Source organism: Besnoitia besnoiti, chromosome III, assembly GCF_002563875.1.
Source record: "Besnoitia besnoiti strain Bb-Ger1 chromosome III, whole genome shotgun sequence".
Taxonomy (NCBI): Eukaryota; Apicomplexa; class Conoidasida; order Eucoccidiorida; family Sarcocystidae; genus Besnoitia; species Besnoitia besnoiti.
In genome coordinates, this window is record NC_042358.1 from 1,220,008 (window position 1) to 1,232,290 (window position 12,283).

General features: G+C 57.8%; 2 protein-coding genes across 2 annotated transcripts; one reads left to right on the top strand and one right to left on the bottom strand.

Annotated features, from left to right (window-relative positions):
• Positions 1–2,303: 2,303 nt before the first annotated feature.
• On the top strand, positions 2,304–7,538 carry BESB_044900 (putative TCP-1 chaperonin; the record flags this gene model as incomplete). The annotated part of the gene is made up of 10 exons (XM_029362941.1): positions 2,304–2,445; positions 3,030–3,204; positions 3,546–3,630; positions 3,995–4,225; positions 4,637–4,852; positions 5,519–5,626; positions 5,991–6,203; positions 6,413–6,523; positions 6,665–6,872; positions 7,420–7,538. 10 exons carry the CDS (start codon positions 2,304–2,306, stop codon positions 7,536–7,538), a joined length of 1,608 nt encoding a protein of 535 aa, XP_029220307.1.
• A 3,521-nt stretch (positions 7,539–11,059) lies between these two features.
• Positions 11,060–11,893, bottom strand: BESB_044910 (uncharacterized protein; the record flags this gene model as incomplete). Its single annotated transcript, XM_029362942.1, has 1 exon — positions 11,060–11,893. One exon carries the CDS (start codon positions 11,891–11,893, stop codon positions 11,060–11,062), a length of 834 nt encoding a protein of 277 aa, XP_029220308.1.
• Positions 11,894–12,283: the final 390 nt, after the last annotated feature.

Sequence of the window (12,283 nt, forward strand, 5' to 3'; positions counted from 1 at the left end):
AAGCCAGCAGCGCCTTTTCTACGGGGGCGCTGCAGTCGATACGTCGCGGGCCGCCGCACGTGCCCAGAGCGGCGGCAGGCGGCGTCTCCAAAGAGGAGTGCCCCTTCGCGCTCCAGGCGTGACTCCACTCCACAACGCTGGCGGAGGTGAACCGAAGATCCTTTCCCAGAGCACTCGGCCGCGGAGTTCGCTCTCTTGGTTTATCTCTCGTGGACACCAGCGCTCTACAATGCGCATACATAGTGGAGAAAGTGTGTCTTCCCCGATGTCGCCCTGCGTCCTCACGTTCTGAATGCGCATACATAGTGGAGAAAGTGTGTCTTCCCCGATGTCGCCCTGCGTCCTCACGTTCTGAATCGCTGTGCCGATGTGCGTGTCACTGTGTGTTTCCGTGTCTCTGCTCGCGTCTGGAGGACGAGTCTGTCTACGAGGATCAAAGCTCCATGCCCAGCTGCCTCTCAGCGCGGCACAGGGTGCGCGCGCGGATGGCTCGAGGCAGGGCTGGATCGCAGAGTAGGCTCTGAGTAAGGGCAGAGGGACCGGCGTAACGCGCACTTTCTCTCCTCTGCCGTCCCTGGGCTCTCCTAGGCTGTCTCCAGTCGATTTCTCGCGGCAACCTCCGCCCCGTCTTCGGTGCGAGCACCTCCGCGCGGCCTCCACCGAAGCAGCTCAGTGAACATAAGGCGAAAACCAGCAGACCCTTCGTTGGCTCGACATACGCTCCAGACGCGAGAGAGACATTAAAGAAGAGAGCTGTCGGCCTCCGGCTTCCAGTGATGAGGTCGTGAATGCGGCTGTGTTTACACCTGCGCTAAGCGAGGATCTGTTTTTGAGGGCTGCGGGATTCGGCGGCCCAGACATGCACGCGATTCAAAAGCATCACTGTGTCGTTACACCTACGAGTGTCGCTCCGGCCGTGTGGCGGGATGCGGAGAAGAGATCTACACGCTGACTTCGACTGGATTTTCCCAAACGCGTGGAGTCACGGGCGCTGCCCTGTCTTCTTGGGACTATGTTGAGCGAAATATAGACACGTGTGCCTGCGCGCACTCCACGGAGTCTCAATGAAGGCTCATGGGGGCGGGCTCGCGATGCGGGGAGTGGCGGTGCACTCGCTATGATGCGAAAAGACGCGCAGGGGCGAGCATCGAAAAGACAGAACTCGAAGGGCAAAGCGAAGAACTAGGAAGGGTCTGCGGCTGCTGCGGAAGAAGCAAACGAGCGACGAAAGATGAGGATCCCTGTTTTCGCGTGCGCGAGATCGGTGTGTAAGACTTTGCCGCGACCCGAAAACGACAGGTCGCGCAGACAGATGGATAGCGAGAGAGAGAATGCGCATGCAGTTGGGTGTGCGGCTACGGAGACAACTGAAGAAAATCCCGTAAGGGAGAGGGAGCTGTTCGCTGGGGGAGGAGTTTTTCGCGCGGGGCAGGTGCATGAGACAAGCATCGGCGTTGCCTGTTTGTTTCTCGTCCTTTCCCTTCTTCTCCGTGCTCTGCATGTTTTGTCAAAGGGATTCGCCTCTTCTTTCGCGTCCGCCGCCAACCCTCCCCCCTCGCGTTGCCCTTTGCCGCCAGGCGCTGTCCTGTCGGATTTTGCGGAAGAAACAAAGCACCCGTGCAGAGGTAAGGACCCGCTCTAGACGCCCCTTCGCAGGCAAAGACACGCTTTTCCTCCGCCGAAGAAGACAGCCGATTCCATCTGCCGCCTCCGGCGGTGTGCCGCGCAGCTCGAGTCTCAGCAGCGCCGTTGTAACAGAAACAAGAGACGCATCGCCGCTCGAATGCCCACGTTAAAGACCAGCATGCAAAATGCGGATGACTTGTTCCGGGGAGGAGGCGAAAACTGCTCAATAGGCGAGGGAAAGGGAACCAAAGTGTGTGAATGGTCGGGGATAAATGCACTTTCACCTCTCCCTGCGTCGCCTGTGCGTGTGCCTGCAGCTGTTGCTCCCCTTCGGCCCGTCGTGCCGTTGCAGTTCTTTTCTCCGCCGTCGCTGTTCTCGGCTTTTTCAGCCTTGGTCGTCCTCTTTCCCACGCAGCGTCTGGCTTTCTCCCGCTGACCGTTCGCGAGAGTCCCGCTGCCGCCCAAGGCCCCCGGCCCTGTCTGTCCTGCCTCAAGACCTACTTCGCTTCTCTTCTTCCACGTGTCTGCCGCCGGCTGCCGCTTGCTCCGCTTGGCGCGCTCGTCTTGTCAGCCCCGGGAAACTCGTGCTTTCACTGCGAGTCGCCGTTCTCGCGCGCTGTCGGGCGACGCACTCTGTCTTGGTTTCCAGTTCTTTACGGTTTAGCCAAACCCGCACCATGGTGTCGATTGTCAACGCGAAGGCGGACGTCCTCCGCGCCACCGCCGCCCTCGCGGCTAACTGCAACGCGGCCAAGGGGCTCCAGGAGGTCGTCAAGTCCAACTTCGGGCCGCACGGCACCTTGAAAATGCTCGTCGGAGGTGCGGAGAGTCCCCGTATAGCGCCTCGGCACCCTGCCCTCGCCCCTGCGCACTTTAGCCGCAGACCGCCTTCCTGCGCCTGCGCCAGCTGGGTTTTCTGTGTGTCTGCGGGAACGGACAACACAGGGGCCTGCAGGCACGTGTCGAAGTGGGTCGCGAGGCTCACGTGTTTGAGAGGCCAGAGGGGCCCCCTGCACGGCGAAGAGACGCTTTGGAGGCGCGGCCGCACGCGACTGCGAGTGGATTGCGACTGGCTGTGCCACGGGCGCAGGTCTGTTCTCCGGACCAGCCGCGGTCCAACGCCTCCACAGAGCCGCGCGGCTCTCCCCGAGGGCCTCACCGCACGCGTGCGAGTGTCTCCGTTACCTTCGCGTGGGCGTCGCGCGTCTCGAGCGCTTGGCGGTGTTTGGACGCGCGCACAGCTGCCTCTCGTCAGCTCACGGGCGGGGGAATGCAGTCTTCGGTGCGCGCATGCGTGCGTGATTATACACTTATATATATACACGTATATGTAGACGCTGAGTGTGTCTGGCATTTTCTGGATTCCTGTGGTGGATGTGTGCGCGCGTGCCTTTCGGGTTCAGGGGCAGGTCAGATCAAGATCACGAAAGACGGCTGCGTTCTGCTCCACGAGATGCAAATTCAGCATCCGACGGCGTCGATGATCGCGCGCGCGGCGACGGCGCAGGACGAGAGTACCGGCGACGGCACAACAAGCAGCGTCCTGCTCATTGGCGAGCTCCTCAGGCAGTCTGAAAGGTCCGACGCGCGTCCCCCGACTAGCGGTTCCATACAGGCGGAGGGGGGGGGGGGGGGATAGGCCGTGGAGTGCGCAAAAAGAGATCTGCGGGCAGACCGGCGCAGCCAGCGGGTCGCCGCGGCCCCAAGCCGCTCGCTCGCGGGATGGGTGGCGGTGTCTGCGAACGCGGCGACCCGGTTCGCGTGCGTCGCGAGGCCGTCGGACCGGCGGCGGCTGGCGGCAGGCTTTTGTGGGGACTTGGGGGCGACCCCCGCGCAGACTTTCGCCTGGGCGAACGAGCCGCGCGCCGAATCCGCCTCAACTGTCTCCTCTCTGTCTTCTCGCCGGTGCGCGTCTGCAGGCTCGTCTTCGAGGGCGTGCACCCTCGGCTTCTCTGCAGAGGCTTCGACAAGGCGCGCACCAAGTGCCTGGAAGTCTTGGACCAGGTGAGCGGCACCAGCGTTTCTTAATAGCATACTTACTGGCACCGCGTCGCCAGCCGCACACCCGGCCCGCGGCTGTCCTCTCTCCTATGGACAGCGAGAGGAAACTTGTACTCAGACGCTAGTCTGACCAGTAGCATCGTACTCAGGGTCATTGTGCAGCGGACGCGCAGGAGGGGGAGCCGCCTGGCGTCAGGGGGGGGGGGGGGGGGGGGGGCTGCCTGGGCGGGTGTCGTCCGTGCGCCGTCCGTGCGCCCTCGCGTCGTCGGTCTGCGTGGAGAGGAGCCGTGTGTGGCGTCTCTGCGACGTTGGGCGGTTGGGCAGCATCGGGTCGCTGCGACGGTGTGCGTCGTGCGAGGTGCGTCAGCTGAAGGTCTCCGTGCCCTTTGCGCCGCTTCCGGACCGCGAGCTCCTCCACTGCGTCGCGCGAACCTCGCTGCGTACCAAGTTGCAAGCGGATCTGGCTGACAAACTCACACCGGACGTCGTCGACGCGGTCTGCCTCATCGCCAAGCCCGAAGAGCCCCAGCTCGACCTCTTCATGGTGGAAATTCTTCACATGCGCCACGGCCTCGCGAGCGAGACGAAGCTCGTTCGGGTGCGGAGGCCACACACACACACACACAGGCAGAGGAGCGCCCCCCAACGGAGGGCGAGGGGGGGGCCTGGCCATGTGTGTTTGCCGTGCGCGATTGGTTTTTACTAAGCGAGGCGCAAGGACGCCGGGACTGTCGTCACAGTCCTCCGCGTCCCGCGCACAGGAGAGGCATATAGGCACGCGTCGAGCACCGACGCGCACATGCATCCGTGTGTGGCCTCGGGCTTGCATGCATCCACACACCTATGTGTACATTTTTACACGCTTAAATATACTTGTGTATATATACATACATACAATATACTTGTATAACTACGTATACACGTATATAAATTTATATCTAAATGCAAAGATGTAGTGCACATGCACCGGGACGCGTGGTCGTGTTCTGTGGTGTTTCGCCTTGTCCAGGGTATGGTGATGGATCACGGCGCGCGTCACCCTGACATGCCTACGAGCCTTAAGAAGTGTTTCATTCTCACTTGCAACGTTTCCCTGGAGTACGAGAAGTCGGAAGTGAACTCAGGATTTTTCTATTCTTCCGCTGAAGAGCGCGAAAAGATGGTGGAGGCTGAGCGAAGATTCACCGATGAGAAAGTCAAGAAAATAATCGAGTTCAAGAGAAAGGTAAACACCGAGGCGAGCCCACGCTCTCCCACATATATGTGTGTGTGCCGTGAGTCGAAAGAGACGTATGGATGGCTCCGCCGGCAGAGTCCTTGCAGTGCTCGGGCACAGGCGCCTCGCTTGCGTCCCTGACGAACCACGGCTGGCGCCAGATGGCGAGTGATTCTCCTTTCCACATCGTCTCTGCTTCTCTTCCTGACGATTGGAGCCGGTATGCAGAGGTTCTGTCCGTCGTTGCCTCTCGAGTTGTGTCCTGTTGTTGCGTTGTCGACGACGCGAGCTCTCAGCCATCATTCGCGGGCATGACGTTTCCGAAGCGTCTCTTTCTTTGCTCGTCTGCCTGTACAGCATCCGCGCACCCTCGTGCTGTGCATGCCCTATCGCTTACAAACCGGCTTTCCGCCAGAAAGTGACCACGAAGGGCGGCTGTGCTGTGCTTGGCCTGTCGCATGTCTTCTTGCCCGCCGGTCCTCTTTTCTGGTTTTTGCGGCGTCTGGTGGGACGGCGTCCTTCGTAAATTTGTCCCGCATCTGTCGGCGCGTTTTGTGTTTGATTTCCTCGCGTAGGCGCCCGCATGCACCAGGCAGCTTTTTTCTGCGGCGCAAGCAGAATACGTGCCGCGTGCCAAACAAGGCATCCGAATGCTGTGTTTGTTTCGTCGTCCAGGTCTGCACGCCGGAGAACGGAATGTCCTTCGTCGTGCTGAATCAGAAAGGCATCGATCCGCCGTCTCTCGATCTCTTCGCAAAGGACGGCATCTTGGCTCTCCGGAGGGTAGGCTATTGTCCTGCATCGTGTCCGCGCGTTTTCGCTTCTGGTCTGTCGCGTGTCTCGCTGAGCTTTTTCCCTCCTTTGGCGTCCTCCTGCGCGTGATTCGTTCGTCCTCTGTTCGTCAATTAGTTGTCGTGGATCTGCGCCGCGACCCGGCGGAGCGTTTCACGGCTCGGGCAGCTGCGGCTCGCCTGTTGGCGTTGTGTCGCGCCCCCGTGATCCCCACAGGGTCCTTTGTTGAGTGCCACTGTGGAGAGGTCGCTTCTCGTTTTGACTTTTGATGCGTGACCGGCAGCCGCGCGTGCGTTCGCCCTCGTGTTTGGCACCGCGTGAGGCTGCGCTGCCCCCTGGTGTCACGTGTGCGCAGGTCAAGAGACGCAACATGGAGCGCCTGTCTCTCTGCTGTGGCGGAAACCCGGTCAACTGCGTGGAGGACTTGGTTGCCGAGGACTTGGGCTATGCGGAGCACGTCTACGAGCAGACGCTCGGCGACGAGAAGTACACGTTCGTTGACGGCGTGAGAAATCCGCAGTCCTGCTGCATCCTCATCAAGGGCCCAAACGACCACACGATTGCACAGGTGAGGGTTACGTGTGCAGCGCTCTGCTTTGCGGCGCGTGCCTGCGGGGCAGGCGGTATTTTTGAAGTCGATCGCGGGCCTTAGAGGGGGGGGGGGGGGGGGAAAGGGGGGGTGGACTGGCTCTCCGCAGGCGAGGAGTTTCGTCCAACGTAGTAGTGTGGCGCATGGACGGCTCCTCGGTCCGCCGCGTCCTCGTGTGGTGTTCGCAGATCAAGGATGCGTTGCGAGATGGCTTGCGCGCAGTGAAGAACGTCTTTGAAGACCGCGCGGTTGTGCCTGGCGCGGGCGCCTACGAGGTCGCCGCATACTCCGCTCTGCAGGTGAGATTCGCGTGTCGTTGGAGCGGTTCTGCGGGAGGAAGGGGTTCACGGGACGGATGGTTCCGTGTCTGCGGTCTGCCGGCGCCTCTGTGCTCCCTTGACGACGACTTTGCGCGGCCTGCAGTGCTGCACTGTTCTCAGACCTTCAAGAAGCACGTCCAGGGGAAGGAGAAGCTCGCGGTCGAAGCGTTTGCGCAGGCGATGCTTGCCATCCCGAAGGTGCTGGCGGAGAACAGCGGCCTCGACGCGCAAGAAGCTGCTTTGTCTCTCGTTGACGCATTCGAAAACAAGGGGCAGCCTGTCGGACTTAACCTCGCAACAGGAGAAGCGCTCTCTCCCGCCGTGGAAGGTAACGCACCTGGCTAGCTGAGGTGTCTTACACGTCCGTGCACAGCCTGATGCACACAGCCGGAGGGCACGCAGCGTGGCCGTCTCATCGACGTCTTCGAAGACACATACTGAGTCCAGTGATGCCGCTAGCATGCACGCTCAATATTAAGGGAGTAATGAGCCGACATGGAGGTGCTTACACAGTCCGAGAATTGGAACTCCCAATATTTTTTGACCTGTTCTCCCCAGCGTACCTTACGACCGTTATATGGTTCAGAGATGCGGTGCATGCGCTTCTCTACAGATAGACGTATACATCGATACACATATATATATATATATATATATACATGTACCTGTGAAGGTATACGCTTGTCGGAGGGGGTCGGATCACAAACAGGTATGCCTACGTACTACGCCAGGGTGTTTATGAGGTTTGCCGTGGCATCGTGTGGACACAGTTTGCGGGTTTTTTTTTTTTTTCTCCCTTTCCGGCTTCTTGTTTGGTGAGGGCTGCGTTCCGTGATGGGCTTCTTGCGCGCATACCACTTTCTCTTTCCGCTCAGGAATTTGGGACAACTACCGCGTGAAGCGTCAGGTGCTTTCCATCGCCCCAACCCTGGCACAGCAGCTTTTGCTGGTCGATGAAGTGCTGAAGGCGGGAAAGTCGATGTCGCGTGGCTGAGAAAAATAGGGCCTCCGGTCTCTATTCCTTTCGCGAAAAAGTCATGGTTTGAGTGCGTCCTCTCTTGGATCCCAGCGCCGGCCGCATCGCAAAAAGCTACGGATGCACGCTGATACCGAGTTGAATGCGTTCAGAGATGCATCGGTGGATCTGCGCATGCATGCGAATGTTTATAGGTACATAGACGAGGCTATATACACGTTCAACCTTACGTAGACCCGCGTATGTAGAGATGCGAGGATTATATAGCGTATTTGCGCGCGCGCAAATGGCGATTCGTGTGGTCACGAATATTTGCAGTCTCAACTATGCTCACACCTCCACACGTATCTCTGTCGGTTTCGCTGTGTATGTGTGCGTGTCCTCACAAGCTTAAATCTTTACAAATGCAATGCTCTGTCAAATAATACCTGGCAGCTTTTCTTTTCGATGGATGGCCCCGTGCCAAGGCTCACCCGCACGCTGTCCGGCTCTCGCGCCGCTTCTTTGGCTACGCAGTACAAGAGGCGCTCTTTCATAGCTCTACCATCATATTTTTCATTCTCCCTTGGTGCAAAGGAAAATAGTTAGTCATAGAGAGCCACCGAAGAAGTAACAGAAGATAGCCGAATAGAGAGAATGGGAGAGACGCGGTGTTTTGTCACTCTTTGCTCCTCGCCTCTAATTAGCGCATGTTGAGGTCAACTAGCTCTTCTGTGGCGCGGTGACTCTGCTGCACGCCCTTCCCTTGGATTCAGCATGTTCCTCCGAAAGCGGTGACGAGCTGGTTCAACGCATGAGTTACTAACACCCAAGGAGCCTCGTGAACGCCGCCATACAGAGATACAGAAAAAGTGTACTTGGAAATTTACACAACCGGGAATGCCTGGGCTAAACAGGGCCTTCCTGCGAACAGTGACCAGACCAGGAGATGGAACAGGCTGTTGGACACGTAGAGCATGGGACACTGGTATAGCCTCCTACATCAATACTGTAAATATATGTATATTCGAGCATGCATGTCCTCAGGCAGCAAGCCTCGACTGCCCTCCTTTTCAGCACTGAGCGCCCACGTGGAAGCGGCGTAATGGCAACGTATCAGGGTCCCTGGTAGTACCCTGTCGCTGTTGCCACTGAAGCAAAATAATCTGAATATGATCGGGCGGGAGCAGAATGCTACACCCCCGATTATCAGGGTTGCCAGCAATCGGTTGTGTGGGACGGCCCCGTGTACTTAGCATTCGGTCGGATAGAAGTAGCGTTGTTGGAAGACAGCTGAAGCGTTCTTGTCTGGTCTTCGTCGTGAAGGGATGTAACAATTTGTTTTTTCAGCACCCCGCCTGAGAGTGTTTTCTGTGGAGCACTTAGAGTGGCGTCCTCTGCATTCGCTCGTGGGCATCTGCACGCCCGTGAACGGGTTCAGGCATATTCGCAGGTATGTACCCGGCGCGGAGTGCTCCAAGTCAAGACACCGGAAGTGCTGGAGATGCTTGCTGCAGTTGTTCCAGACATATTCTGCGATCCGCAACTGAATCGAGATGGCTTGGCGGCCCCGCTTAGCACTGCAGCCATTGCATCACCTTTATTTTTTTGAGATCAGAGGCACTGGTCTTGGTGTCGGCTGCAGGGAATACTCGGGGGATGGCACAGGTCAAATTACATTTTCTCCGACACTTTCAAGGCCCCCTGTCGGGGAACACATTGTGATGGCGAGAGCCAGCAGCGAGTTGCTTAGGGCTCAGGCGGCTCCTTTTATGGACGTGGAGCGCTGAAGGGGCGATCACGAACACGGTTGGGAAACGGCTTTTGAAGAGAGACAGAATATCTGCCGCCCACAGCTGTAAGGCAGAGGTCAGCAGGGCCTGGGCGACGCGCCAACCGCCGAACAGGAAACAGCGATACATGAGAAAGGAGGACAGGGGGAAACAGAGCAGAAAGGAGGCGCGTGCTGAACTAGGAACGAACCCGGTGCTAAGTTCGAAGTCTGCCTAGTGCGGAGGGCACTCTCGCTGTTAAGATAAGTGAAAACTACTGGTATGGCCACAACGATCGCAAGGAAGCGTATGGAGATTCGGGTGGACCAGGGACTAGGTAGGGTGGATCGTTGAAACATCAAAAAGCCCCTGCAGCTCAGACGGGTCGTATCCCCACTGTTACGTGCTCCAGTCTGGCTTGCACATGATGCGCGCCAGCCACGGTTGGCCAACCGCCTCTACGCCGGCTACGTCGGGCTCGGCCTCCAGCTTGGCAGGCTCGCGCTGTGCATGTTGCCACATTGCACATGGTCTTTTCCAGCCGCATGTGTTTCTCAATACCGTTGGTGCTGCGACCGCCCGACCCTGTTGCGCCGAACGAGGTTCCGCGAGGCTCTCTGCACGGTGTTTTTTGTAGATGGGACAGTGCCCCACTGCCATCTGTAGCGAGGAGGCATCCACGCATAGTACTCACCTGGACTGCCGCGGTCCTCTCGACAGAGAGAGATCTCACGCCGTGCTGCGCTAGGGGGAGCGAAATCATGTTGTGGTACACGACACTGGAACGATGCGTCGTAAGAGGTGTCCTCCGTATTCCGTAAGCATGCAACGCGTAACCGCAACTGCGGAGGAAACCTGACAATCGGTCACCCTTCATGGCACGAGATCCTTCGCCGAGCCGAATCGGCAATCATGTCTACTCCGCATGCTAGAGCTGCTGTAGCAGGGGCTGTGTACATGCTGTTGCAATCTGATACCCTGACCCAAAAGCAGCATTCCTCGTCCCTGAGCGGCCTGGATCAAGCTGACTTCCTCTGAACTGGCCCTTTTCTCCCGTCTGCTGCAGATACGCGACATTGCTGGTACCTAAGAGTATACTGGCCGCTGTCCAAAACGACGTAAAAAAGCTGTCGCAGTAGCTACCCATACATCAAGCGCACAGAAGCGTCCTTTGGAGCCGAGAAGGCTCATGGGCGGCGCCATCCTGTTCGCTGCTGTACACCAGCTAAGGTGTGCAATGCAGTTCGTATCCACTCCGCCAGCGAACCGCTGTATTTTAGGAAATACACCTTTCAACCAGTTGGGGAAGAAAATGGTTCAAATCGCTGCATAAAATCTCATGCAAGGTAGCGGTAGCCACCAGCTCATGAAACCTGTACGACGCGTATGAATCATCACAAGCAGAAGTGCCGACGCAGTTCTGCTTATACTGCATTGTATTTTTAAGGGTCACCTTTTCCCCGAGCGTTAACAGGGCGCACGTATTTCATGAAGATCAGCCACCTTGAGAAAGGCACGCGGGTGCCGATAGACGCACAGTTGCAAAATGCGTCGAAACAGAGAACCCAACGTTCGCATGAGTTCCGCCTGCGTGACCCCGACGACATATGCCCATCCGAGCGACGACGCCACGAACAACACCACTGCAGAGTTGGTTAGCTGATTTTAACTCATCTTGCCGGTGGATGCCGCTCGGCTGCCTCGCGTCTTACACGTACTGGATGCGACACACCGTGAACAGTTGGATACAACACCCTCCGCAACGCGCAAACTGGGACCGACACCAATTTAAAGGAGGCGCATACAGCTACTCCGAATCGTTATGTCACCTTGGTACGAGACTGTCAGGGGCTCGCCCTTCTTCATGAAGCAGTTCTTGGAATCGACGTTCCAGGTCGCATGCGTGCACCAATCGTGGGTCTGGCACAGGAGGAGGCATTGGTACATGGTGGTGATGTTGTGGAACACTCTCTCGTCTGAAGTCCGCGATCCAATGTTATACCACACGCAAGGAACACTGGTCTCATCGCCGTTGTACTGCCTCAGGTGAGCTCTGCCATTCTTCAAATAACACTTCTTTGAGTTCTTATTCCAAGTGAAATGCGAGCAACCGGGATTCGCCTCGCATTTCTCGCGGCATTGGAGAGCGAAGTCAGCAGGAGTCACGTCGATCTCTGGGGCTGTTGATCCCCATCCGAAGTTCGTCATGGCACTGTTGTCGCAGACCCGGGGTGCACTAATATATCCTTTACGAGCCTCAGTATGCAAGGGACCTTTCTTCAGAAAACACCTCCTTAGTTGAGGGTTGAATGTCCAGTGATTGCACTGAGGTTCGTTTTCGCACCACACGCGGCACCCCTCCTGGTCACGATTGTCGTCAGTATAGAGCGTAGGTGTCGGCGTGTCAACATCATGCATGAGACACGCGCGAGCTGCGAATTCCTTATCGTGCCACCAGTTGTTATCCATGTTCAAATTCCGCACGTGCCTCTCAGACAGGGCGGTAGCATCAACCGAGTTCTCAGAGGTGGCAAGTGCTTTGCTGCGAAGGGCAACGGTCTCCTCAGGCTGGCCGAGGAGGCCGACCAGAAGGCAAGCGGGGGAGAGAACGGCGAGCTTCATGGTGATTACCTGGCACTTTGTTGAAAGATGCCCAAGGAAATTGCAAAGGGAATTGAACAAAAGTGAAAAATGATCAATAGTCTACCTTTCTCCGTTCTGCAATGCTGGATCCGTGTCGGATGCCGTGTCCGAGCCGGGCGGGGAACGTGGGGCGCCGGGCGTCTTCACTCGGTCGCGTCGAGCGGCGAGCCAACAAGCTATCACGTGCCGGGCAGCGGTTGGGTCTCGCTGCACTACGCAAGGGACAGGCGCATCGGATCAGTCAGACCCCGCGCTGACAGAAACGGCTAGCTACTATTCCCCGCGTTGACCCAATCTGGGCCCCGGCTCACAGAACAGCTGCTGGACAGGCGCTCGAGAGTAAAATGCGCAAATAGAGAGAACAAAAAA